General features: G+C 39.9%; 1 protein-coding gene across 1 annotated transcript; it reads left to right on the top strand.

Annotated features, from left to right (window-relative positions):
* The first annotated feature begins 1380 nt into the window (after positions 1 to 1380).
* MYH1 (myosin heavy chain 1) lies at positions 1381 to 26188 on the top strand. The gene is made up of 40 exons (XM_036341626.1): positions 1381 to 1493; positions 1753 to 1783; positions 3342 to 3585; positions 3680 to 3823; positions 3930 to 4086; positions 5164 to 5191; positions 5949 to 6060; positions 6151 to 6243; positions 6375 to 6438; positions 7100 to 7198; positions 7291 to 7394; positions 7545 to 7683; positions 7889 to 8007; positions 8090 to 8239; positions 8893 to 9063; positions 10028 to 10340; positions 10434 to 10510; positions 11755 to 11842; positions 11922 to 12039; positions 12857 to 12980; positions 13069 to 13205; positions 13302 to 13557; positions 14232 to 14474; positions 14565 to 14741; positions 15806 to 15951; positions 16032 to 16122; positions 16206 to 16595; positions 17261 to 17387; positions 18937 to 19055; positions 19179 to 19375; positions 20276 to 20459; positions 20749 to 20914; positions 21002 to 21126; positions 21475 to 21783; positions 21871 to 22074; positions 22390 to 22515; positions 22605 to 22775; positions 23045 to 23149; positions 23273 to 23368; positions 25927 to 26188. Exons 3-40 carry the CDS (start codon positions 3382 to 3384, stop codon positions 26077 to 26079), a joined length of 5826 nt encoding a protein of 1941 aa, XP_036197519.1. The 5' UTR covers positions 1381 to 1493; positions 1753 to 1783; positions 3342 to 3381; the 3' UTR covers positions 26080 to 26188.
* Positions 26189 to 27824: the final 1636 nt, after the last annotated feature.

The raw sequence follows: 27824 nt of genomic DNA, 5'->3' as shown, positions 1-27824 counted from the left end.
GAGCAGGTCAAAAGGCTCTTAAAATTCCCATCAAATCCTATTGAGAGCATTATTAAAATGTTTTATCTTCCTGAAAATCATTACCCATATTTGCCAGATGCCCTATAAAGAAAAAGCACATGTAAGAAAATAAAATGATGTACCTGTGGTAACAAAGTGGGTTAAGAGTTGGTTAGGGAAGCCCCTCTCAGAAGAATGTCTCCTTTAAGACCCTTTCCCCCGACGGCTTTAATCCACCCCAGGTAGAAGAGTGTTACAGCAATCACACTGCATGGCATCAGGTGACCAGCATCTAGATTACTGTGGGATTTGTGAAAATTCTCTTCTATTCTTTGGATTTCAGTTGCATAATTAGTAAGATGAGTGATATGGATTAGATGGTCTCTTACACTAATACTATCATGTGACCAGTACAACCAGTATCTCCAGGCATCTGCTTTCATAAGGCAACTCTGTCCACTAAATCGATAGAAATATAAGCACAATAATACTACAGGAATGATAGCAAAACAGGGAATGTTAAGCGAATTTGATGTCAGTTCCAGACAGACAATGCTGACATAAAGAGATGCAGGTCACAGAGATAACAGCACAAATATTTTTTAAAATTAAAAATTAGAATAGAAAACAATGTTCAGATATTGTTTGTAAGCAAAATGTGAAATATATACCATGGGTAGTTGATGGAAGAGAAGTCATAGTTGCTGATTTATAGACAGAGAAAAGCCCTTTTTTTCTTATGTTGAGTTTCATAGAGGAAACAGGATTTCACAAGCAACTTGCATTAAAAACAAACAAACAAAAACGAGAGAAGCAGGACATCTCAGCTCAGAGAGATAATCCAGTTTTGGAGCAAGTTTGAAGTGGGAGTGGTATAATGTGACAATGAATCCAAGACGACTGGCCCGGGGAAAACAAATGAAGCTATCTTTGGCTGCTCTTCATGAAGCAAATTTTAAAATTAAATTTCCAGGCAAAACCAATAAAAAATATCATGCATTCTTGGGAGGAACTAAGGATCTTTTCACAATTCTCTGGTAAAAAGCAGAATCGTCCTTCCCTGGTGTAGTATCTGCAATTGTGCAGGCAGTTGACAAGACTTCCCACAGTTGACACAGTGAAACAGAAGAGCAGCAGGCAAAAAAGTCCAGGGATTGCAGAACATAGCGCCTCTGAAACAGCACCTCACTTTCAGGTTGCCAACAACTCAAATTATTTATAGGAGATTGATTCATATACTTAACCCAATGAGAGGGGAAATATTTCTAATTATATCCAAACATCTTTAATATGAAGGGAATTATGTTTGGAGACCTTCATTGCCAAAAACATGTTTTGCCAGACATGTTTTAAGAAAGAGGAGGAGGCTACGTGTTTTCCATATTTGATCCTATAACAGAATCCTTGGAATGAGTATGACTTGTCTTTCCTCATAAAGCTATAAAAGTGCCCTTGGAATGAGTATGCCTCGTCTTTCCTCATAAAGCTTCAAGGTACGTGTGTGGGAGGACAGGGCTCTGTGCGAAGGACGGTAAGGGATGCCTGGCTGCCCTCACACATGCCAGGCCACATATCCTGGCTCCCACTGCCCCTGGCAGCCCTGCCAGTGAGGCACCAACGTACTCCGGAGCAATTTTAATTAGACGTTTTAGTGGCCCCAGTCATTTTCTGGTCCCGACTTAAGAATTATGCAGGCTATAATTGGGAATTGTTAGAATGTAATGCAGAATAAATTTGTCTTTTTTCTTGCAGTTCTGATCCACTTCCAGATTGCAGCTCTAAGGTAAGAGACTGATTTTTTTTCTCATTCCTCAAGGGTGCAAGAAACCTTCTGCAGTGGCTTGGAGAGGGGTCAGGGGTTATCAAATAAAAGCATTTCAATTCCATGGATGGTCATACTTCCCTTGAAAAATTCTGAAGGGGACTTAGAAACTGATTTCATATGCATTTATGCCCTTTGTCATATATAAAAATGCTTTCTCAGGTCTTTAGGCGTTTTATACATAATTTTTCTATTTGCAACACTGCAGGTTGTCTTTTAAATAGTTTAATTCTAACATGCAATACATTTCAGTGTTATTAATTTATAGAGAAAATGTAAATTTCCTATACTACAGCTTTTACCCAGCACTAAATAATATAAAAAACTAGAGATGTTGTCTAAATGGATTGAATCCTTGCCTTGGAAAGTGGCTTAAATCTGCATGTTGTTTCATAATCTGTAAAATGGAAAATTTTTAAAATATGGAAAATGATGATGAATAATTTCAGCAAGACAAAGCATTTTAATTGTGTCACTCTAATCACTGGACTCTGGGAAAATGTGAAAAAGTCTGCTCAAGTGCTTTAAGTTTTCCTGGAAAGATATCATTGTTATTATAAAATAGATTACCTATTATCATTGTGGACAGGATTAATGAATGTTAAAGTGGCAAGAGGCTGATCTTGAAAATGTTTGTGAAATTTTTATAATATTAGTAACAAAGCAAGAAAATACAATAACATTTTATCTTAAGTCTTTGATACACACTAAAGACAGGTGAAAGAGCTTAGTTTGTCAAAATTATGGTACAGGAACAAGAGAAATTGATGAATAGAATCTATTTTAACAAAATGATGCAAAACAAAGCCCTCACATTTTGGCTTTCCTTTATTAGCCTCTGAAAATCTAAATCTAGAATGAAAAGATTTTCACCACAGGCAAAATAGTTCCTAGAACTTTTGCAACCTATTTCTATAGTTCTTTTTACTCACAAAGCCAGCTTTGAGCTATGTGCTGCATCCACCTTGTGTTCTGGGAGGTGTGAAGGATGCCACAGAGGGGAAGGTGCTCCCTGCCTGCGAGGTACTTATCATCCAATTGGAAGATGAGAACAGTACGTGGAAGAGATGGAGAACACCCTGCCATCATCTTGCTTTGTGTTTTGTATAAACCAATAAATAATAGGCAGCTTATAAAAATCAATATACATATGTAATAGAACTCAGAAAGCAACTACAATATCAAAGAGTAAGTGAGCCAGGTTACAACAGTTTCTTTCCAAATGCATGATTAAGTGTCTGTCAGCACTGGCATGGAACACAGACACTGACATTTCTCCTCTAGCCAAGCCAGGGAGGTGGTCATACTCAATGCTCAGCTGGCCAGTGAATAAAAAATGTTTTTTCTTCTCTTAAATGAAAAAAAGCATTTTTCCAGTTAGTTTACTTTCAATATTATTCTGTGTTAGTTTCGGACATACAGCCAAGTGGTTAGAAAATCAGATGATGTTTTATTTTTTAAACGTGAATCTAATGGTTCAGTTTCTGAATTTCACTACTATCTTTTCTTCGTATGCTAGGCAAAGTCTCCAACGGCGCTGCCATCGCTAACCCGCAGCCATGAGTTCCGACCAGGAGATGGCTATTTTTGGGGAGGCTGCTCCTTTCCTCCGAAAGTCTGAAAAGGAGCGAATTGAGGCCCAAAACAAGCCCTTTGATGCCAAGTCATCAGTGTTTGTGGTGGACCCTAAAGAGTCCTTTGTGAAAGCATTTGTGCAGAGCAGGGAATCAGGGAAGGTGACAGTCAAGACTGAAAAAGGAGCTGTGAGTAAATCACCTGGAGATGGTTAGACTGGCCTGCATTTTGTCTTAGGTGAGCTGACACTGATTTTTTGATCTGGCCTCTCTTACTTCGCAGACTGTAACTGTGAAAGATGACCAAGTGTACCCCATGAACCCTCCCAAATACGACAAGATCGAGGACATGGCCATGATGACCCACTTGCATGAGCCCGCTGTGCTGTACAACCTCAAAGAGCGCTATGCAGCCTGGATGATCTACGTGAGTGCCTTATCATGGCCTTCTGCTCATACAGGTAGTTAATATTTTTAAAAAAATAGTAATTAAGGTCTCCATACAATAATTATTATTTTTTCTTTTGGTGCAGACCTACTCGGGCCTGTTCTGTGTCACTGTCAACCCCTACAAGTGGCTGCCGGTGTATAATGCAGAGGTGGTGTCCGCCTACCGAGGCAAAAAGCGCCAGGAGGCCCCGCCCCACATCTTCTCCATCTCTGACAACGCCTATCAGTTCATGCTGACTGGTGAGTGGCTCAGCTGGTTCTCCTATGAATTACTTTACCACCTACAGTCAGAAAAGGTTAAAACTATAAAGACCTTTAGAAATAATCTAATCAAACCCACTAGTTGTCCAGAAGAGGAGACTAGAACACAATGAGGTACATACTGTAAAAGTGGGGACTAAAACTCAGTCCTCCTGATTCCACCTCCATGATCCTACCAGGGCAGGAAACTGCCCCATCCCTATCAGTCTGCTTAGTTAGTCTCCCTGCTTGAAAAGATGTGATTTATTTTATATATTTAAGTAGCAAGAGTAAGATGAAGTAATAACTGTCTGAATAGAAATAAAAAATGTGTTCAATCATTTTAGTGCCTAAGTTTCTTGTAGATGCTTTTAGAAGTACTTTTATCTCTTTAAAGCATCAGAGCTCACTTCAGATATGATATCCTTTCTTTGAATGAAGGGGTGTTTAAGGGCTACAGGCATATAAACAGAAATTGTTATTTTTTCCCCTTTAAAAAGGTTTTACTCTGATTGAAGCACCCTCTTTCACTTGCTCTTTCTTTGACCCAATGCCATACTTTTGGGAAGACTGAGCAGTTAGGGTTGCAATCTGTGGCCATGACACAAAGGCGTGTGTGTGTGTGTGTGTGTGTGTGTGTGTGTGTGTCTCCAATGTATCCATTTAGAAAGTAAATCTCAACCTTAGCTTAATACTATTTTAACCAATTAAACTACAGCCAAAACCCTTAGCATATTGTGCATTTTCCAGTTGCATGCATTATCAGCACTCAGCATGACATTGAAATCCACACATGACAACTAGGGAATGTATCTATCTGCCTTTTCAAAGTACTATTCTTTATTGTAAACCAGAAGGACACACTTCCTGTGGGGGCTTAAGGAATTTAAGATATGACAGCACTTTATATATTTTTCTTCCTCAACTTAAGAATAATATCATATATAACTATACAATAATATATTGAAAAACTTCATTGGATATGACACGTATGCTCAATGTCCTAAGTGTTTCCCTATACAAAGTTTTGTTTGGGTATCTGGTAAATATGCTGATTGTCCACTGTTTTTCTTCCAGATCGGGAGAATCAGTCTATCCTAATCACGTATGTATTCCTATTCTGAGTCTTATTAGTATTTTATTCTCACTGGGATAATAAAAACCAAAAGAAGAAATTTAGCCCACATACTAAAGCAATAGCATAATCAGCCTAAAACTAGATATTGTTTTCACTTTATTGTAGGATTTTAGAATGTATCAGAATGTAAAATAACAATGCCGCAAATTACATCATTCTAGTCCAGTCTTGAAAGTTCCACAGGACTTACCTGGGAGAAGGAGATACAAAATCCATTCTTCGGACATGGCCTAAACCCGGTACAGCTCAGTGAGCAATGTATAGCCTTCTGAAGGTTAAGCATTTTGGGAATGTTACCAGTGGTTTTTAAGGCCTACTTGAGGAATGTCTATTCCTTCCAAGACCTAACTTGAGCCATATCTTTGGTCTAAGGAAACTGAAGAACACTTGCATTTTTTCATAGTTTTTTAAACCAATAGTTTAATTTCCTACCTAGTTGTTGAGTGGCTGCTTTTTGGACCACCCATGCCCAGGCCTCAGCACCTAGAAGAGAGCCTGGCATATTTTAAGCACTAAAGATATATGTGTTCCATGAATAATGAATTAATGAATTTATATCTTGTCAATGATAAGCAACAGAAGTAATATGAGCTTTAGGTAGGCACAGAAAAAGCTCTAGGAGACGCTAATGAAGGCATAAAATAGATGCTTAGGTAGTACATGCTTATGGTGGAAGTAGTTTCATGGCTTAATTTCTCATATTCGCTTGGTCACCATTTGACAGCGGAGAATCTGGTGCAGGGAAGACTGTGAACACCAAGCGTGTCATCCAGTACTTTGCAACAATTGCAGTTACTGGAGAGAAGAAGAAGGAGGAAGGTTCTGGCAAAATGAAGGTGAGTCCAATACCACAGTCAGAATCAAGACTGTCGGGGCGCTCAGGAAGTGGGGAGCCTCAGATGTGAGCACTGCGCTTGCCTTTGCAGGGGACACTGGAAGATCAAATCATCAGTGCCAACCCCCTGCTGGAGGCCTTTGGCAATGCCAAGACCGTGAGGAATGACAACTCCTCTCGCTTTGTAAGTGTCTTGGTCACAGAGGGGTCTTCTCAGCCTTTAAATGCCAGAGAAAGCATGTCTGAGTTTTCATTTCAATCTCATCTTTCTTGTGTGCTGCAAGCTTTGCACATAATATCTTTTTTACTTGCAAGGGTAAATTCATCAGGATCCACTTTGGTACCACGGGGAAACTGGCTTCTGCTGATATTGAAACATGTGAGTAACAGGACCTCCTAAATAGAATCCAAGAATGACAAATGATGGTTTGGAGGAACATCTTTCAGCTCCTGCTGAGCCTAGAGCTTGTTTAATACCATTCTGCTGCCAAACATGCCCACAGTTAATGCCAATCTTAACCAGAGTCCACAGTGTACTTTATTCACGTCAGTCATGAGCTAATGATTCTGTAATAACTGCGAGGAGCTGTTAGGCTTGTCTGAATTATTCCAGCCTCAGAATTGACCTCAAAATTTTCTAAGAAAAAAACCAAAACTAACACTAGGGATACATGAGTTGCCTCTGGGTGGAGTATGTCTGATTGCTTCCAAGTCCGAGCCTTGACAAATTTCACTTTTAGTATTCCTTCTATTATAAAGTGAGAAGAGATCCTGGGGAGGAGGAGTTAAAGAATCTATTATATTTCATGCATCAGGCATCTTCTGTATGAGAAATGAATATGCCTTGGGCCAGCAAGCTTTAGTTTCTTTCTAGAGATTTAAGAGCAACTGCCATTGTAGAGATGTACTATGTGGTACCTCATGGGAACATTCAGCTGAAATCGCAAGGGGCCAATAAAATAGAACTGATGACCATAATGCCAAGTCACCCCAGGAACTTTACAATTTCCCTCCAATCTAATATCTACTTTCCACTGCAGATCTTCTGGAGAAGTCCAGAGTTACTTTCCAGCTAAAGGCGGAAAGAAGTTACCATATTTTTTATCAGATCATGTCTAACAAGAAGCCAGAACTGATTGGTAAGAAAGATCTTAAATTCACAGATGAAAGTTAATCTTTTTTATTAACAACCTGTAATGTACAATGTATCTCCTGAATTCTATGTGCCCAGAAATGCTCCTGATCACCACGAATCCATATGACTATGCCTTTGTCAGTCAAGGGGAGATCACAGTCCCCAGCATTGATGACCAAGAAGAGTTGATAGCCACGGATGTAAGTTACACATGCAGGTTTTTAAAACTACATTATGCATGGGAATGACAATAGCAACCTACTGTAGGTGTGGTAAGTATATAGTATAAATTCTTCTAAATAAGTTAGTCTCTTCTGCCCTAATCTTTATCCTCTCATTTCTCCCGGTAGAGTGCCATTGACATCCTGGGCTTCACTTCTGAAGAAAGAGGTGCCATCTATAAGCTCACAGGGGCAGTAATGCACTATGGGAACATGAAATTCAAGCAAAAGCAGCGTGAGGAGCAAGCTGAGCCAGATGGCACTGAAGGTATAAAAATATAGCCACATCTGGGTTTAACAGGAGAATCTAGGCAAAAAAGCCAGTTCCTAACTCATGTCTCATTTACAACTAAGCTTCTGATGAACACACAGAAATGTACTCCTGCACAGACTTTCTATAGTGATGCACTCTCTACTCTGAACAGTGGGGTGCACATCAGATCATGTTGTGTTCCTAAATTGTGTCTCTATAGTTGCTGACAAAGCGGCCTATCTCCAGGGTCTGAACTCTGCTGATCTGCTCAAAGCCCTTTGCTACCCCAGGGTCAAGGTCGGCAACGAGTATGTCACCAAAGGCCAAACTGTACAGCAGGTAAGCCCACGACCTTAATGAATGACACATATGCTAAGCCTTCCCAACATGTCTTTAATAACATCAAGTTATTACTCTGAAGGTGATCAATTCAGTGGGTGCTCTTGCCAAAGCCGTCTACGAGAAGATGTTCCTGTGGATGGTCACCCGCATCAACCAGCAGCTGGACACCAAGCAGCCCAGGCAGTTCTTCATTGGGGTCTTGGACATCGCTGGCTTTGAGATCTTTGATGTGAGTCATCAGAAACTTTGATCAGGGAAGTTTACAAATCATGCTACTGCAATCAATACTGAAAAAGTTCTATGAGAAATAGCTGTACTACAAACTAAATAGGCATGTGAAAGAAGACTGAAAGTCCATAAAAGGGCACGAACTTGGAATGTGACAGGTCTGGACTCAAACTCCAACTCTGTCAATTCCTACCTAAGTAAACTTGGATGATGGGAATGGTATCTAACCAATCACAGGACAAATTCAACTAGGACCTATAGGTAAATCACATATCACTCCATTAATCACATATCACTCTATTATTAATAACAACCCACAGACCATAGTGACTCAGATGTATCAACCTTAGCTAGTTATATGACATAATCAGAGAGATAAATTCCTATGAAACCTATAAGTAAAAATATATATTGTGAAAACCAAATAATTGTTTTATTGCATAAGGAGTATCATTCAGACCCTGTGTATTCCTACTTAGGAGATACTTCCAACGAGGGTGCTAACACTTCCTCACCCACAGCAGCAAAAAAGACAGGCGGGATGAAGCCATACCATCCTGAGGGCAGTTGGGCTTACCGATTAAGAAAGCCCCTATCCAATAGAAGCTTTTATTATAAAATTAACGGTAATTTGTATTTTATACTTATATTTAGTACAACAGCCTGGAGCAGCTGTGCATCAACTTCACCAACGAGAAACTGCAACAGTTTTTCAACCACCACATGTTCGTGCTGGAGCAGGAGGAGTACAAGAAGGAAGGCATCGAGTGGGAGTTCATTGACTTCGGGATGGACCTGGCTGCCTGCATTGAGCTCATCGAGAAGGTAAAGAAATAAATGCTACTCCCCAGGGATAGCTCCTCTTTACGTGGGGCCATCACCTCTTCGCTCTAACTCTTTCCTGCTAATACGTTGCTGCCCCTAAGCCCACTGACCCAGGCTGTAAGCCCTCTGACAGTAGAATCCCCTTGTGCATAAAGGCTAAGTGTTTGGAAAGCACCTAGAGAGGTGCCTAGGTGGTTAAGACCCCAGGGCACAGTTATCCCCAAGAATATGATGGGAGCCCAGCAGGGACTGTGGCATTTCATACCCTCTGGTTTGTCCAAAGACCCATGGAGGAGGGACCATGGAGCAGTGGGGTGCAATGTCACTGTGAAAACAACATTAACTTAAAAATTTTTTCCCATGACGTTTTGATCACTGGTCAAATGTTGAAAGGGGGTGGCTACTGAGAAATACAGATATGATTGTTTAAAATATTACTTATATTATTTGATGTCTATGTACATGAAATTTTTGGTAAACCTATTGCTAAAAGTGAGCTACATTTATATACACATAATTTTTTTTAAATTTTCATTAAATTTATTGGGATGACATTGGTCAACATGAACATCGATTTCAGGTGTGGGTTTCTATGTTACAAAATCTGTATACTGCACTTTGTGCCCACCACCCAAAGTCCATTTTTCTCCTGTCACCTTATATTAAGACCCCCTTCTCCCTCAACCCCCTTCCCTCTGGCAACCACCACACTGCTGTTAGATATATACATAATTTCATTCCATGTACTGTTGTTCAACAAATATTAATTAAGCACATACCATATGTCTGGTGCTGCTCTGTCATTGCACCGAACAGACCAAGAGCCTTGCTCTCACAGCACTTAAATCCAGTGTTCTAGTAACAGAGCGGCAGCACCAAAGTGGCTTTGGCTCCTGCAGACAATGGAGTCATTGGAATAGACTGGTATTGAATACTGAGGTACAGCCTGTTATGCTCCTTCTAGCCCATGGGCATCTTCTCCATCCTGGAGGAGGAGTGCATGTTCCCCAAGGCCACAGACACCTCCTTCAAGAACAAGCTGTATGAGCAGCATCTGGGAAAGTCCAACAACTTCCAGAAGCCCAAGGTTGTCAAAGGCAAGGTTGAGGCCCACTTCTCGCTGGTGCACTACGCGGGCACCGTGGACTACAACATTGCCGGGTGGCTTGACAAGAACAAGGACCCCCTGAATGAGACTGTGCTCGGGCTGTACCAGAAGTGTTCGCTGAAGGTTCTAGCCTACCTTTTCTCCGGGGCAGCAGCAGCCGCTGAAGCAGGTAATTTTCGATAGAATTCTCTTTTACTGAATGTCTGAAACCTCATGTGAGGAAGCCTGTATATGACTGTTGTGCTTTCTTGGTTCCCCTTAGAGGCTAATGCTGCTGCTGGAAAGAAAGCTGCCAAGAAGAAGGGTTCTTCCTTTCAGACCGTGTCTGCTCTCTTCAGGGTACAAACTTCATTTTCTCTAATTAGATTCAGGAAAATTAAACTTAATTTTACTGTGTGGGAAAGGGGAATTAATGTTGCAAGGATTATAATACTGGGTATGACTCAAGGAGAGAGGTCAGCGGGTAGAACTGAGTCTTATGGCACTTTGGAAGAGATACTCAGTATAACATAGGAGACACAGGCCTCAGGAGGGATGAGCGTGAATTGCAGAAATAAGTATCAGATGGTAAAATTCAATTTGGGGCCGGGAAATGAGGTCATTTGACACTCATAAGTTTCTAATGGGGTAGGATTAAGCAAAACATGCCATTTTCTTGAGCCTTTAGAAGCCTCCAAATGATGCAGGTGCTTAGGCGAATATTGGCATAGACTGAAATGAAGAGATTTCAAAATCTGAGGATAGAATAGTGGTAGGAATTGGAAGCTGATCTAAAAAAAACACACACACACAAAACCCCAGATATAATTTAAAAAATAGCCCTTTAAGGAAAATTTACTTTTCTTTTGACAATCCAGCTGGCAAAAACTGAAGCTCTAGTTATTCCAAAAAACCAGGATTTCCTTGGAAAACAGCTCACACTTGGTAACATGGCTGTCAGTTTTCTGCCAGTTCCCAGAACAAGGCATTAGAAGGCTACTCACTGTGGAACCAGAAGGAGGACACAGCTCTCTAACTATGATAAGGAATAAGCATGTGATAGGGAAGGAGATACAACTGCAAGTCAGGTAAAGAAAGAAATGGAGATTTGGAGAAAGATACTGACTTATTTGTAAAACCAGATCACATATCTAGGCAAAAAGAGTGGCTGGAAGTATTTCCATATGTTTAGAATGTCATACTAAATTGACAACGTATTCTATCACACTCAACATCAGTGAACAACCACTTCAACATTTAGGAGACAAAATCTCTATATATAATGCACAAAAATAGGCAATAAAAGACCATTTTAGGAATGTGGACATTTCAGAGTTAACTCTCTGCAAATTCTAATCTGTATGGGTACTGGAAATATCAGGGGGAACACTTTGTAAAGTATATGCTTGTCTAACCATTATGCTGTACGCCTAAAAAGAAGACAAAATAATATTGAGTATAAACTGTAATTGAAAAATAAAATGTAAAAATAATTAAAAATTTAAGAAGTATTAAATGAATGCCATGGAGCATGATTATGTCTGTACATATGAGTGTCTGAAAATAGTATACTTTTTAAACCAACTATTCATATGGGTTCACAGGAGAATCTGAATAAGCTGATGAGCAACCTGAGGAGCACACACCCCCACTTTGTACGGTGCATCATCCCCAATGAAACCAAAACTCCCGGTAAGACAGCTCTGATATCCAGACAAGCTGGTGTGTTTGTGCTAGACCATGAAATGAGGCATGTGTATCTTTCATTTAGGGGCCATGGAGCATGAACTTGTCCTGCACCAGCTGAGGTGTAATGGTGTGCTGGAAGGCATCCGCATCTGTAGGAAGGGATTCCCAAGCAGAATCGTTTATGCAGACTTCAAACAGAGGTCAGACTTTCTCACCATGAATTATTTTAAGAGGTTTCTCTTATATACGTTAATTTTTCAGTGAAAGGCTCATTAGTGATCCTGATTCTAGGAATATTTCCTAAGAATCCCGAAACACTAATCAGAAAAAATATATGCACCCCTATGTTCATAGAAGCATTATTTACAATAGCTAAGATCTGAAATATACCAAGTAGGTGAATGGATAAAAAAGGTGTGGCACATTTACATAATGGAATACTATGCAGCTATAAAAAGAGGATCTATTACCCTTTGAGACAGCATGGAAGGACCTGTAGAGTATTATGCTAAGCGAAATAAGCCAGTCAGAGAAAGACAAGTATCACATGATCTCACTTATATGTGGAATCTAATAAACAAAAGAAACTGACAAACAAAATAGATCCAGAGACATGGAAGCATGCAACACACTGACCAACCTCAGAGGGAAGGAGGTGAGGGTGGGAAGAGATTAACCAAAGAACTTATATGCATAGACAATAGTGGGCATAGACAATAGTTCTGTGAAGGCCTGGGAAGTGGGAAGGAGTAGGGTGGAGGGGGTCAATGAGGAAACAGAGGATATCTGTAATAATTTCAACAGTAAAGATACTTAATATACATATATATGAAACAAATTTAACTGACTCTGTATTGAAATACCAAAAGTTTGACACCCTTTGAATATATGGAGAATAAAGAAGTAGATATGATTTCTTGTTTATGTTTGTTATACTACTCAACAGCTATGTTTCTATAATAAGGCAGGAAGACTTCTTGTTCATGACAACAGCTATATAATTTATTTGTTAAACAGGTACAAGGTATTAAATGCAAGTGCTATCCCTGAAGGACAATTCATTGACAGCAAGAAGGCTTCTGAGAAGCTCCTTGGGTCCATTGACATTGACCACACTCAGTATAAATTTGGTCACACCAAGGTAATAGTCTCTGAAGTCTACCTAATGCTATTCCTGTCGCTTTGAAGTTGATGTAAAGTTTCTGATCTACAACTCTGCTCATGCACAGGTCTTTTTCAAAGCTGGTCTTCTGGGGCTCCTAGAGGAGATGCGAGATGACAAGCTGGCCCAGCTGATTACCCGAACCCAGGCCAGGTGCAGAGGGTTCTTGGCAAGAGTGGAGTACCAGAAGATGGTGGAAAGAAGGTATTAATAGGGGTACTTTACTGAACTCCATCAGCATAGGCCTTGTAATTCTGATTCCTGTTATAACCTGACTGAAAATTTCTGCTCCTATCACAGAGAGTCCATCTTCTGCATCCAGTACAATGTCCGCGCCTTCATGAATGTGAAGCACTGGCCCTGGATGAAGCTGTATTTCAAGATCAAGCCCCTCCTCAAGAGTGCGGAGACAGAGAAGGAGATGGCCAACATGAAGGAAGAGTTTGAGAAAACCAAGGAAAACCTTGCAAAGGCTGAGGCCAAGAGAAAAGAGCTGGAAGAAAAAATGGTTGCTCTGATGCAAGAGAAAAACGAACTACAACTCCAGGTTCAATCTGTGAGTGTCAGAACCCATTTTTGTAATCCGATGCTAAAATGTTATTTAAGAAATTGCTAGGGAAAATTCTAGATTCCACCTTACCAAGAGACTTATTATCCATCTTTCCTAATTCACAAATGCTTAGAATGTTCTATAAATTTTCATATATAATATTACTAAAAGAATGAACAAGATACACGGGTTTGTGCTAAGGGTAGTTAATGGCAAAGAAGTAACTAGCAAGTTAAGGATCAGTTTAATAAGGCTTATGGATACAGCCTTGTTGGCTCCCAACTCCCCATCTCTGGTGATAAAAATGTCTCCTTTCCTCCTCACATGGGAAATTTATGGAAAGAAGGATGAGGGGATGAGGTCAAACGACCTTCCTTCTCAAATTCCTTCAGCTTAAGATTTTTAGTATGCCAAAGGGCCATATTTTGAGGTGGTGTGCCCTGAACACCATCATTGGAAATAAAACTGTATCATAATTTCACCAGGAACCATGACTTAAATTCCTTTATTTTATCATCAGTGTGGTAAGTGCCCAATAAATGTTTCCTAAATGATGGGAAGCTAATAAAAATTAACCTAATGTTTTAAAACATAATTTAATGGTTTGCTTTCAAAATATTAATATAATCTGAAAATATGCAGAGAACTAAAATAGAAAAGTGTCTATTGTTCCTTCTTAGGAAGCAGATAGCCTGGCTGATGCAGAGGAAAGGTGTGACCAGCTGATCAAAACCAAAATCCAGCTAGAAGCCAAAATCAAAGAGGTGACCGAGAGAGCCGAGGATGAGGAAGAGATCAATGCTGAGCTGACGGCCAAGAAGAGGAAACTGGAGGACGAATGTTCTGAACTGAAGAAAGACATTGATGACCTTGAGCTAACACTGGCCAAGGTTGAAAAGGAGAAACATGCCACAGAGAACAAGGTAAGAGACATATTCTGCTATACTCTATAGAGGTTCTACCATCCAATTAGCTGCTTTATAGTAGAGACAATCTCTCCCTTGACCTTCTAGGTGAAAAACCTCACAGAAGAGATGGCAGGACTGGATGAAACCATAGCTAAGCTGACCAAGGAGAAGAAGGCCCTCCAAGAGGCCCACCAGCAGACGCTGGATGACCTGCAGGCAGAAGAGGACAAAGTCAACACCCTGACCAAAGCTAAAACCAAGCTTGAACAACAAGTGGATGATGTAAGCTTAACATCATGTAAAATTATTTTTTTTAATTTTGTAACTAAGTGGGCATGAGTTTGGATTCCTACAGTGTAATGAGTACTTTCAGGAGTGTCCAATGAATAAACAGTATAGGACATTATCTATTTATATAAAAGCCTAAGCGACCATTACGACCAAGTGACCAAAACAACCAGAACGACCGGTCGACCAGTCGCTATGACACGCACTGACCACCAGGGGAAAGACGCTCAATGCAGGAGCTACCTCCAGGTGGTCAGTGTGCTCCCACAGCCAACCTCCCACAGCCAGCTAACCTACTGCAGTCCCTCCCCGCCACTGGCCCTGATTGCCGGCCAGGCTGAGGGACCCCACCCATGCATGAATTTGGGCACCGGGCCTCTACTCCTGCTATAAGAACTAATATGGACATGTTAGTAAAACAAAAAATAAAGAAAGAAAGTTAGTTGTAACAGATAATATGGGTAAAATTAGGGGGAAAGAAGGAAGAAAAAACTGTATAAACAAAATGGGTCTTTATCTGAGCTTGAAAGAAGAGAGGCTATGAGGAGATATAGAAGAGAGAATGTTCTCTCAATGAGAAGTGTAGCAAGAGCAAAGAAGCAATAATGATCCATAAGATTTTCTCTCACAGTGACAAAGGAGAACATGGGAGATAAATTTGGCTTCAAACATGTTTTGATATTGAATGGAGAATCCGCTGTAAATGTCTGAGTAGGAGAGGACTTGACAAAGGTCATGGTTTGGAAATATTGCTATGGTGTTTATCCCATGTGGTAAAGCATCAAACACAACGAATTCCAGTGGGGAGACGGAGATGACAAGAGGTCTCCCTAGTAGTTTACTGTAACAATGTTGTAATGAGGTGCATTTCACTTTGTAAATGATGAATCCTTGGACTAGATAAATAGCAATAAAAAGTAATAGATGGGATAAATTTGTCTAATTCAAAGAAAAATCAAAATAATTTGCTGATTACATGAGTTAAATGTTATAAGTTCAACTTGGGACAAAAGGTGGTAACATGCCAGGAACTGTATTCATGGATTATTAACTTTTAGCTTGAAGGATCTTTGGAACAAGAAAAGAAAATCCGGATGGATCTAGAAAGATCAAAGAGGAAACTGGAGGGAGACCTAAAACTGGCCCAAGAATCCATAATGGATGTTGAAAATGACAAACAGCAACTTGATGAAAAGTTTAAAAAGTAAGCAGCAAAGACAAAAGTTTAATGGGGGAAATTAATATTAATATTTATGTGACTAACAACAAGTGCTTTTCTAATAGAAAAGAGTTTGAAATGAGCAATCTACAAAGCAAGATTGAAGATGAACAGGCCCTTGGGATGCAGCTGCAGAAGAAGATCAAGGAGTTACAGGTAAATACCTGGTTTCCACCAGTGAAATTCAACATGATAAAATTACTAACACAAGCTAAGTTTGTGTTTTTCATCACTCCCAGGCCCGCATTGAGGAGCTGGAGGAGGAAATCGAGGCAGAGCGGGCCTCTCGGGCCAAAGCAGAGAAGCAGCGCTCCGACCTCTCCCGGGAACTGGAGGAGATCAGCGAGCGGCTGGAGGAAGCTGGTGGGGCAACTTCAGCCCAGATTGAGATGAACAAGAAGCGGGAGGCTGAGTTCCAGAAAATGCGCAGGGACCTGGAGGAGGCCACCCTGCAGCATGAAGCCACAGCAGCCACCCTGAGGAAGAAGCACGCAGACAGTGTGGCTGAACTTGGGGAGCAGATAGACAACCTGCAGAGGGTCAAGCAGAAGCTTGAGAAGGAGAAGAGTGAGATGAAGATGGAGATAGATGACCTCTCTAGTAACATGGAGAGTGTCTCCAAAGCCAAGGTACAGTCATGATTTAAGCATGGATGGACCTGGAGAGCATTATACTAAGTGAAATAAGCCAATCAGAGAAAGACAAATATCATATGATTTCACTCATACGTGGAATCTATTGAACAAAATGAGCTAACAGGCAAAGCAAAAATAATATCTGTAAGAGATTTCTGCAAGAAACATGTGAATGAGCCTTTCGCTGGCAAGAGACTGGTCAGAGGGAGGGGCAACTCAGGTGTGACAGGGCAAAGTGCTCACTCTTTATGGGAGCTGAGACATATCCAAAGAATGTGCATAGTGAAAACTTAAGCTTTCAAATAAGAAGTACAATTCAACTATACATTTTGAGATTTTTAAAACATCTGACCTTGATTAGGCTTTTTGATTTTCTTTTAAGCACAAATACATAATTTGCTTCTCAAAAAGAACTCATGAGCTGAATCAAATATAATTACTCTCTTACAAGTAAGCCAGTTGAGTAAAGACAAATTCCCAAGTGGTATCTTGTTACTCTTTCCATCAGAGTCTAAGGCCTAAATTTTTTTTGTTTGTAAAAGTAGTTGATTCTCAAAATAGATGAGTACCGAAGCTCCTACGGAATGCTTGGGATTAATAACAATTTCTACTGGTCCAAATACTTGCTTGCGATGTCGTCTGCCACTTTTTGAACACAGGGAAACCTTGAAAAGATGTGCCGCACTCTAGAGGATCAACTGAGTGAACTGAAGACAAAGGAAGAAGAGCAGCAGCGGCTGATCAATGACCTGACGGCTCAGAGGGCGCGCCTGCAGACGGAATCAGGTGGGCCACTCACTAGTTGGCCTTCAATGACAAATTTACCTCGGATGCTCAATTTGTTAAAAAAAACACAAAAAAAACCAAAAAACACAAACAACAACTCTGCACTGACTTACTTGAGATCGCATATTCTCTTCCTGAGAGGTGCTCACTCATATGAGCACATTATTGACCACAGGCACGAACAGCTTTCTTTCTTTTTGTTTTTAAATAATAAAGAGATTCAGGCTTTTTGTTTTTTTAACATTTTAAAGCAGGCTTGACTCTAATGAAAATTATTAAATAAAAACTGTATCCTCACAATATTTATTTTCACTTTTCAAGATGCTCCAACAAGTTATTACTTTATTATCCTCATTACCTTAGAATGTTATCCCAATTTTAAAGATGGTAAGTTATGGTAGTGATGAAATGACCTGTCCAAGAAGCTTACTGCAGTCTTTTTCCTGAAGTCTTTCCAATTGCTAGTAGCTAACCCCGGGAAGTAGGGAAATATCAGGACCACAGCCCAGCCTAGGAACATTCAGTGAGGTTCAGAGCACTTTGATTATCCAAACTGGGGAGTTTCTGCATTCATTCCTCCCCCAATCAACTGATCCACCTTTCTACTACAGTTCTCCATCCCCTGGGTAACATGAAGGAAATTGTTTTATAGGTCCTCTGGACTATTAAAGCAATATGCGGATCGAAGTGTTTGGAACCACTTCACTTTCATATTCATTCAAATGTTGTTCTTTCAAGAACAAAGCTCAAAGTGGGGTTTTTATTATTGTTATACAGATGATAAGTGCACTTATGAAAAAGAAAAACTGTATTCTAAAAGGATAAAAATGCTCCTTGCAGTTTCTCTTCCTCAATACATGTTTACTGCTAGTAATTTAGTGGTATATAAAATATGCAAGTTGTGATTCTTATTAAATGTCAGAGAAAAGGCTTTCAGGTAACCAGTTCAATAGTGGTGTTGAAAAATTTTTCTCTATATTTAATATAATGTATTTTCTGAATTATGGTGCTTAAAGAATTGGAAATAAATGCCATTTTGTTTATGATATAATTAGTTATCCCATACATCAACTCCTTCTGGGAGTGGAAGGATACTTGACCATTTCTTAATATAAAAATAATTCCATAATTTCCTTTTGAACATCACTTCTACTTACAAAGGGAACTACTCAAAGCCTCCTGTTTCAGGAGGATAATTTTTTGATTCAATGGAAGATAAACTAGTACAACACTACTGCCTTTCACAAAAGGCACTGGAATGTTCTGTTGGTTTGATTTACTTTTCACATGTTTCTTAACAATTTCTATGGTGATCAAAAGATCAAGAAAATCTTTGTGTTGTTCATAAGCATGTAATCTGCCTCAAGGTTTTCCATACTTCTCATTTTTACATAAACTTTCTTGTCAGGGTTGAAGTGGATGTTGGTGGTTTGTTGTAATGCATGCTTTCCTTCATGTTTTGACTCAGCTCCCTAGCCCTGCTCCAGTTTTAATGTAGAGCTTTAATTTACACAGTATAGTTGAATTTTCTGGATCTTGGTCTTTATAGGTGAATTTTCACGCCAGCTGGATGAAAAGGACTCGATGCTTTCTCAGCTCTCAAGGGGCAAACAAGCATTCACACAACAGATTGAGGAGCTAAAAAGGCAACTTGAAGAGGAGATAAAGGTAAGCCTTACTTTTTATTGTTCTGGTCATTATCATTGTTTTCTCCTGGTGACCTATAGGAACGTAGGTACTAAATATAACTTTAAACATATATAATTAAATTGCCAATCTCTATGTTTTCAGGCCAAGAGTGCTTTGGCCCACGCCCTGCAGTCCTCCCGCCACGACTGTGACCTGCTGCGGGAACAGTATGAGGAGGAGCAGGAAGCCAAGGCTGAGCTGCAGAGGGCAATGTCCAAGGCCAACAGTGAGGTTGCCCAGTGGAGGACTAAATACGAGACGGACGCCATCCAGCGCACAGAGGAGCTGGAGGAGGCCAAGTATGTTCTAGACTTAGTTAAAATGAAGCATCTCTCTTAGCAGAGTGCATCTGCTACCTCTAGTAAGTGAGCAAATATCCATTGCTCTCAAAACAAAGAAAAAACGAAGGGAAAGTAGTTTTTTTTAAGAAAGGACATAAGGGAAGAGGGAACTGAATGGTTGTTTTTAAAAGGGGGGACAGTTGTAGATAGAATAACAATTACTGGACAGAATAGACTTACTTATTCAGCAGAAAGTTTAAGAAGAGATCTATTCATTTAATCTATGGCTAATGTACAACCATATCGTTGGAATTACAATGCTTTGTTAGATGCTATGGAAGAGATTCTGAGTTGAGCTCTCAAAGCAAAATTTATATTGATTTGGGAAAGCATTTTATTAAAGGATTTATGAAAAACTAAAAAAATAGGGGATACAATTAGACAAAAATAAGTATATTTTATTTAAATCCAATTAATATAACATCTCAGTACTTAAAATGTATGACAGCCTACAAGAATACTAGCACAAAGATTAGCAAAATATAGATTCTACCCTCTGGACATCAAAATTCAGTGGAGAAGAAATATAAATAATAGTAATTCAAGGTAGATATTAAGATTCTATAAAGGAATAATGAATCCGCTACCTTGAAGGGTAAAATGTTGCATTGGGCTGATCATGGATTACCTTAAAGTCAGACTACTAGTATGAAGTACAGAGATATTGAAATTTGGGTTGTTTTCAGCATTTGGTTGGTAAGAGAGCGGGAAGGAGTTAATACAGAACTGGACCTCCAAAACAAGTTGAAAAGCACGGTTGTAAGAGTCTGACTGTGGAAATCACTCTCTTGTACCCACTTTGAACACCGAGTTCTGCTGATGACCATTCACTTCTATTGTCCCTATTTCACTTTTCAGGAAGAAGCTGGCCCAGCGTCTGCAGGATGCTGAGGAACACGTAGAAGCCGTGAACGCCAAGTGTGCCTCCCTTGAGAAGACCAAGCAGCGGCTCCAGAATGAAGTGGAGGACCTCATGCTTGATGTGGAGAGATCTAATGCTGCCTGCGCAGCCCTGGACAAGAAGCAGAGGAACTTTGACAAGGTAATTTCTGCAGAAGCTTCTGCCTCAGCATCCAACATATAATTCAAGCTAGCCTGCTACCGTCAGTGTGCCTTATTCAAACCATCCGAGGACTATTCTCAGTAGCTCCTGCTTCATGGGTAGGTTGAGGGTGGGATGGGGGAGGGATATGTTCTTGTGGTTTCCACTGTTCTCATTAATCATAATTTTTCAGTCCCAGATCATCTCAACTCTCAGAGATGCTAGAATAAATGGTTTCATTACATTAAACTTTTTCCTCTAAATTTCTTGACCATTCCTTGCCCCTCAGATCCTGGCTGAATGGAAACAGAAGTATGAAGAAACTCATGCTGAACTTGAAGCTTCCCAGAAGGAGTCCCGCTCCCTCAGCACAGAGCTATTCAAGATTAAGAATGCTTATGAGGAATCCTTAGATCATCTTGAAACCTTAAAGAGGGAAAATAAGAATTTGCAACGTGAGCACATTTCACCTTTTCTTTAACAACTAGTTAAATAATGCTTTCCCTCAATGAACAATTTTCTCTATTTTTGTTCACCAACAGAGGAGATTTCTGATCTCACTGAGCAGATTGCAGAAGGAGGGAAACGTATCCATGAACTGGAAAAATTAAAGAAGCAAATTGAGCAAGAAAAGTCTGAACTTCAGGCTGCTTTAGAGGAGGCAGAGGTAGACATATTATTGTACACTCTTGATTCACCAATTCTTGTGTGCAATTGACCCTAATTTCTCTGCATATGAGTATGGGGATGGAGAACTGACCATATATACAAGTAACATAATTGTATGTCAGGAACTGTGCTAGACATTGAGAAAACAAAGATGTTAGGGCCTTGCCCTCAAGGGCACTATCTAGATGGGGAGATAGAAATATATAAAACCAACAATAGAACATTGTAGAAATTTCTATAATAGAATAAAGATATGTTATGGTGGCAAAAAAGTAGGAACTCATTCCTATTTCTAGAATACTATATACTTCCATTCCCCGCTAATGTCACCCTTGCTGTCATTCAGGCATCTCTTGAACACGAAGAGGGAAAGATCCTGCGCATCCAGCTGGAGTTGAACCAAGTCAAGTCTGAAATTGACCGGAAAATTGCTGAAAAGGATGAGGAGATTGACCAGATGAAGAGGAACCACATTAGAGTAGTGGAGTCCATGCAGAGCTCGCTGGATGCTGAGATCAGGAGCAGGAATGATGCCATCAGGATCAAGAAGAAGATGGAGGGAGACCTTAATGAAATGGAAATCCAGCTGAACCACGCCAACCGCATGGCTGCTGAGGCCCTGAAGAACTACAGGAACACACAAGGCATTCTCAAGGTAAAAGGGGTCAAGAGATGGCCCCAGAGCAGATGGGGTGGCTGAAGCCCTGAGAACAAGATGTCTCAATGATCCTTCATCCCACAGGACACCCAGCTACACCTGGATGACGCTCTCCGGGGCCAGGAGGACCTGAAGGAGCAGCTGGCCATGGTTGAGCGCAGAGCCAACCTGCTGCAGGCCGAGATTGAGGAGCTGAGGGCCACTCTGGAGCAGACAGAGAGGAGCAGGAAAATCGCAGAACAGGAGCTGCTGGATGCCAGTGAGCGTGTCCAGCTCCTGCACACCCAGGTGAATAGATAGAATAGGAGAAGAGTGAAAAATACAGAAGAAGGAAAATCAAATTCTGGCTCACATTTTAGTATTATTTAAAAATTTATTCATAATGTTTCATGGAGGATAAAATTTAAAATAATATTTTGCTTATCTTAATTTTGACATCAAGTCTTGACTGTCTTTTAAAAATACATTGTCACCTGAGATACTTTATATAAGAAGGAGGGACACCAATTAGTTAATTAACTAGTTTGTGATTTCATTAGAACAGTGGGCATCCTAATTTTTCTCTCAGGTGTTTAATATTTTTAAATGTGATGTTTTAACCAGAACACCAGCCTGATCAACACCAAGAAGAAGCTGGAAACAGACATTTCCCAAATCCAGGGAGAGATGGAGGACATTGTCCAGGAAGCTCGCAACGCAGAAGAGAAGGCCAAGAAGGCCATCACTGATGTGAGCAGAGGGCAACGCAGTGGTGGTCAAATCTGAATCTTAATGTGCTATCTCAGCTTTCTGAACGGTTTTAATTTACTGCTAATTAGGCGGCCATGATGGCTGAGGAGCTGAAGAAGGAGCAGGACACCAGTGCCCACCTGGAGCGGATGAAGAAGAACATGGAGCAGACGGTGAAGGACCTGCAGCACCGTCTGGATGAGGCTGAGCAGCTGGCCCTGAAGGGTGGGAAGAAGCAGATCCAGAAACTGGAGGCCAGGGTGGGTCTTCTGATCAGCATATTTCGCATCTCATTCCTATCCTATGCATGATTTTTCAATACCTAACACTACTGGATGATGTGTGGCATACAGAGATGAATGAGAGATATTCCTTGCTGCCAAGAGCTTATAAGGGGGAGATTAGACTAGGGTATCAGTAACTACAATTAAAGCAGAGTAAAAGAAGTACTACAGGCCATTTGAAGAGTAGAAATCCATTAAATGAATGCATCGTAATAAATGTCTTTAAAATTCCCATTTTCTTGCAGGTACGTGAACTTGAAGCAGAAGTTGAAGGTGAACAGAAGCGCAATGTTGAAACTGTCAAGAGTCTACGTAAACATGAAAGAAGAGTAAAGGAACTCACTTACCAAGTAAGGAAAATGGCCTGTCTAGGTTTTCACCCGTCTACAGAGAATTAAAAACCAAATATACAACAAAATATGATGGTATTTGTACTTTCAAGAAACTCACTCTTTCAAATATAATAATTTCAGACTGAGGAAGACCGCAAGAATGTACTAAGACTCCAGGATCTGGTGGATAAACTGCAAGCAAAGGTGAAAGCTTACAAGAGACAAGCTGAGGAAGCGGTGAGTTCAGAATCTCTCATGGTGATTAGGCAGCCTCCAGTTCTCAGATACGTCCAAGCTAATTTGGTTAAAGGGATGAAAGAAAAAAGGGTAAAATGAGGAAAGATTAAAGGGAAATGGTTCAATCAAGGTCTAAAGAATGAGAAGAAACCAACCACGTGATAAGCCAGGGAAAATTTTCATTCTAGGGATGGAGAAGAGCAAATGCAAAGCTTTTGTATGGAAAAGAGTCTGGTTCAAGAAGTAGAATAATGAGGGAGGTTGCAGGAGAGATAGAGCTGAAGAGCTGGCAGGAGGAGGATCACATGGTCTTCTAGGTCATAATAAGAAGTCTGGCTTTTTTTAAAGCATAATGGGACACTGGAAGCCACAGGATGATTTTGCATTTGGTCAGTCATGCCCTGGTTTATATTTTTTTAAAGAGTATTTTGGCTACTAGATGGAGGATGATTTTGGGGTATCATAGGTAGGTATAGCAAAACATTTTAGGAGGCTTTTCAGGTGGTCCCATGGCTTGGATTAGGATAGTAGTGGCGCATACAGACAGAAGTGGAGCTATTTTGGAGGTAGAAACTACAAGATATGCTAATAGGTAGCACTTGGGAGGTGAGAAAAGGAAATCAAAGATAATTTGTCACGTTATGGTTTGATTAACTAGGTGGGTGGTGTATTATTAAAATATAAAGCCAAGGGAAGAACAGATTTGCAGGGCAAGGAGAAAACAGGAATTCTATATTGGAAACATTGTTTGAAATATCATTATATACACCATGAATTCTTAGCATTCCACCTTATTGCATTCCCCCAGCCTGTGATTCATGGGAAATAATGATCAAGTAACATCAATTTCCTAAGTATAAAAGTATGGCTATACAGAACTACATATTATAAATTAGTTATAGTGTTATTTATAATTTTTATTTTCCCCCTGACCTCTAAGGTCAGAGAGAGACAGAGAGGAACTTAGTTAACCTTTCTCTAGCTCCAACTTTCTTTATCTGTAAGAGGAAGATCTGAGGGATTTTTTTCAAACTCTATTATTTAGTTATTTAAGTTTTATTAATGTTCTAAATTTGAATGACATATTTTGGATGGTTCTAAATGAGCCTTTTAAAAAAGTATGATTACTAGAGACTAAACCAGGACTGGCCTTCTCAAATTCATTGCTATATATTCAAACATAATCAGAGACCACTCTATTTTAGGAAATAATCAACTTCTTGTTTAATTCCAAAACTGCCTTAAATGGCAATAATTTATACTCAAGGCTATTGGTTTGGTATAATATAGATTGCATGTCTGCATTTTTGTTGTTAATCCTCACCTGAGGATATTTTCCCATTGATTTTTAGAGAAAGTGGAAGGGAGGGAGAGAGACAGAGAGAGAGAAACATTGATGTGAGATAGACACATCGATTGGTTGCCTCCCACATGTGCCCCTACCAGGGCAGGGGATCATGCCTGCAACTGAAGTAGTTGCCCTTGACTGGAATCAAACCTGGGACCCTTCAGTCCTCGGGACAACACTCTATCCATTGACCCAAACCAGCCAGGGCCATGTCTGCATTTTTAAAGGTCTGGTTCCATTATCAGGATTGTGAAGAAAGAAGAGGCTGGAAAGTTGGCACTTTAGGAGTAGCTCTAAGACAGTGGTTCTCAACCTTCTTAATGCCGTGACCCTTTAATACAGTTTCTCATGTTGTGGTGACCCCCAACCATAAAATTATTTTCATTGCTACTTCATAACTGTAATTTTTCTACTGTTATGAATCATACTGTAAATATCTGATATGCAGTATGTATTTAGGCGACCCCTGTGAAAGGGTCGTTTGACCCCCAAAGGGGTCGCGACCCACAGGTTGAGAACCGCTGCTCTAAGATGTTAGAAGTTCTAAAAGGAGAACTTTTAGAGCACCCTGGAGACAAATGTCACCTGTCCCTCCTTGTTATCCATGAGTTCAAGATGAATGAGAGACATTAATACAAAAAAAAAAATGTTCCAGATCATTTCTCTAGGTTTTTATTTTTTTTTAAATTAATTTTTTTTATTATTATTATTAGTTAAGGTATTACAAATGTGTCCTCATCCCCCCCATTAACCCCCAACCTCCCCCCCCCACACACACACACTCATGCTCCCATCCCCCTGTTGTCCATGTCCATTGGTATGGCTTATATACATGTATACAAGTCCTTCGGTTGATCTCTTCCCCTTACCCCTGCCCTCCCCTACTTTCCTTCTGGGGATTGATAGCCTGATCGCTGTTTCTCAGTCTTTGGGTCTGTCCCTTTTCATCAGTCTATGTTGTTCTCTATAATCCACAAATGAGTGAGATCATGTGGTATTTATCTTTCTCTGACTGGCTTATTTCACTTAGCATAATGCTCTCCAGTTCCATCCATGCTGTTGCAAAAGGCAAGAGTTTTCTCTAGGTTTTTAAAAAGGTTTGCTAGAGTGAACCATTTTGAAGTAAAAAGAAAATTCAAGACCCACTCACTTAAGAAACTAGAAATTCTGAACTCTATTCACTCCTGAATGCATTTCCATTCATTCTCAGGAGGAACAATCCAACGTCAACCTCTCCAAGTTCCGCAAGCTCCAGCACGAGCTGGAAGAGGCCGAGGAGCGGGCTGACATCGCCGAGTCCCAGGTCAACAAGCTGCGGGTGAAGAGCCGCGAGGTTCACACAAAAATCATAAGTGAAGAGTAATTCACCCAAATATTGAAAGGTGACCAAAGAAATGCACAGAATGTGAAAATCTTTGTCACTCTGTTTTGTACTTACAGTTTTTGCAAATAAAAAATTTATTTGCAAAGAATTTGTGTTTCTTCCCCCCCCACCACCACATTATCAAATTTACCATTTTAGGCAACAAATAAAGAAACAAACATTTTGCTTGCATCTAATGGAGAAGGATTTAGTCACCAAAAATAAGAGTATAGCAGCCAGGTCAATCCTGATTAGTAAGTGCTCTAACCCATACATGCCCCGGTGGGGAGCAGGTGAACCCTAGAGGCAGACCTTAGGCATATAGAACATAGAGTACCTGTTAAACCTCACTTGGCAGATTTCTCTTAATGAAGTAAACAGGCTTGATCCCAAAGCTGAGTAAAAATATGGTACCAACACAAAATAAAAGAGAAAGCAAAAAATTTAAATAAGACACTTTAAAATACAAACTCTCCCATATAATGATATGAACTATTAAGTTGGCATTAGAATCCCTTAAGGGGGGAATATGTTCTAGATTTTATGGTCCAATTTATTTATTTATTTAATCCTCACATGAGGATATTTTTTCTATTGCTTTTTAGAGATAGTGGAAGAGCGGGAAGGAGAGAGAGAGAAACATCAATGTGAGAGAGACATACCGACTGGCTGCCTCCCGCATGAGCCCCATTTGGGAGCAGGGGCCAAACCCACAATCCAGGTACATGCCCTTGACCATAAATTGAACCCAAGACACTTCAGTGCATGGGCCAACACTCCAACCACTGAGCAACACCGGCCAGGGCACTGGTCCTTTTTAAACATGAGATTTTTCTTTTTTGTGACCTGCAGATGTTTAGTTGTTTGTTATACTGATATTATATTAATTAGAAGGTAAACAGGAATTAAGAATGAATATATTTGAAGTATTCTTTTCTTTGAAAACTGCTGCATCTTTTACAAGGCTTCCTCATAGAACTTCTGATAGCAAAAGAAGGCCAATTAATATTTTTTAAAAGTCAGTTTCCTTCTCTCATTATTTTGTCTTTAGGTTGCTACATTGTACCTTTCTATGGTGTTATGACAATTCATGATTATAATGTATAACCTTCATTATATGTATAATTAAAAGGTATAATCTGTGACATTACTACTACAGATTTACACGTGCTGAAGGTAGCATGGGCCTTCTATTTATCTCATTTTTTAGCAGACAGGGAGCAAGCAAGAATCTTGTCCATTAAAACTTAACAGAGATCTTACAAGAACATTATACAACCCATTTAAGAGAAACAATATAAAATGAATCAAATCTTGTTATCTAATAGGTTAAATTATTCAGCTGAACACTTCTGGACCTCAGTTCCTAGGGAAGTTTCCCTCCGGCTTCCCTTATTTTGTAGTGATCATTGGATTGATTACTTTAACACTACATCTTGAGCTAACTTTAAAGTAATTTATAAAACAACTGGCCTTAATATATTATCCAATTATCTGCTAAAAGTTACAACCTATTAGTCCAATTCCACACTGTCATTTCATTTGGTTATTCACTTAATGAGGAAATGAATAAATAGGCAAATGTTCAGCAAGAGGCCGGAAAAGAAGGTAGAATCCGATAACAGTAGCCAATCTTAGTTGTATCCTCACCTAATACTGGCCATCCTGGGAAAACATGGGATTTCTTACATTCCTTGGAACACTGCCCTCATTGCTTGGCTTACACTGAAATCTGCCCCTCCCTG

This window comes from Myotis myotis, unplaced genomic scaffold (genome assembly GCF_014108235.1).
Source record: "Myotis myotis isolate mMyoMyo1 unplaced genomic scaffold, mMyoMyo1.p scaffold_m19_p_17, whole genome shotgun sequence".
Classification (NCBI taxonomy): domain Eukaryota; kingdom Metazoa; phylum Chordata; class Mammalia; order Chiroptera; family Vespertilionidae; genus Myotis; species Myotis myotis.
Note: the sequence above shows the minus strand (reverse complement) of the source record. Positions and strands in the feature narration are given on the sequence as shown.

Coding starts and splice junctions, on each gene's coding strand:
- MYH1 (XM_036341626.1), top strand. CDS start 3,382: ATGAGTTCCGACCAGGAGATGGCTATTTTTGGGGAGGCTGCTCCTTTC. Junction 3,586..3,679: donor TCAAGACTGAAAAAGGAGCT/GTGAGTAAATCA, acceptor CTTACTTCGCAG/ACTGTAACTGTGAAAGATGA. Junction 16,596..17,260: donor AGAGTGTCTCCAAAGCCAAG/GTACAGTCATGA, acceptor TTTTGAACACAG/GGAAACCTTGAAAAGATGTG.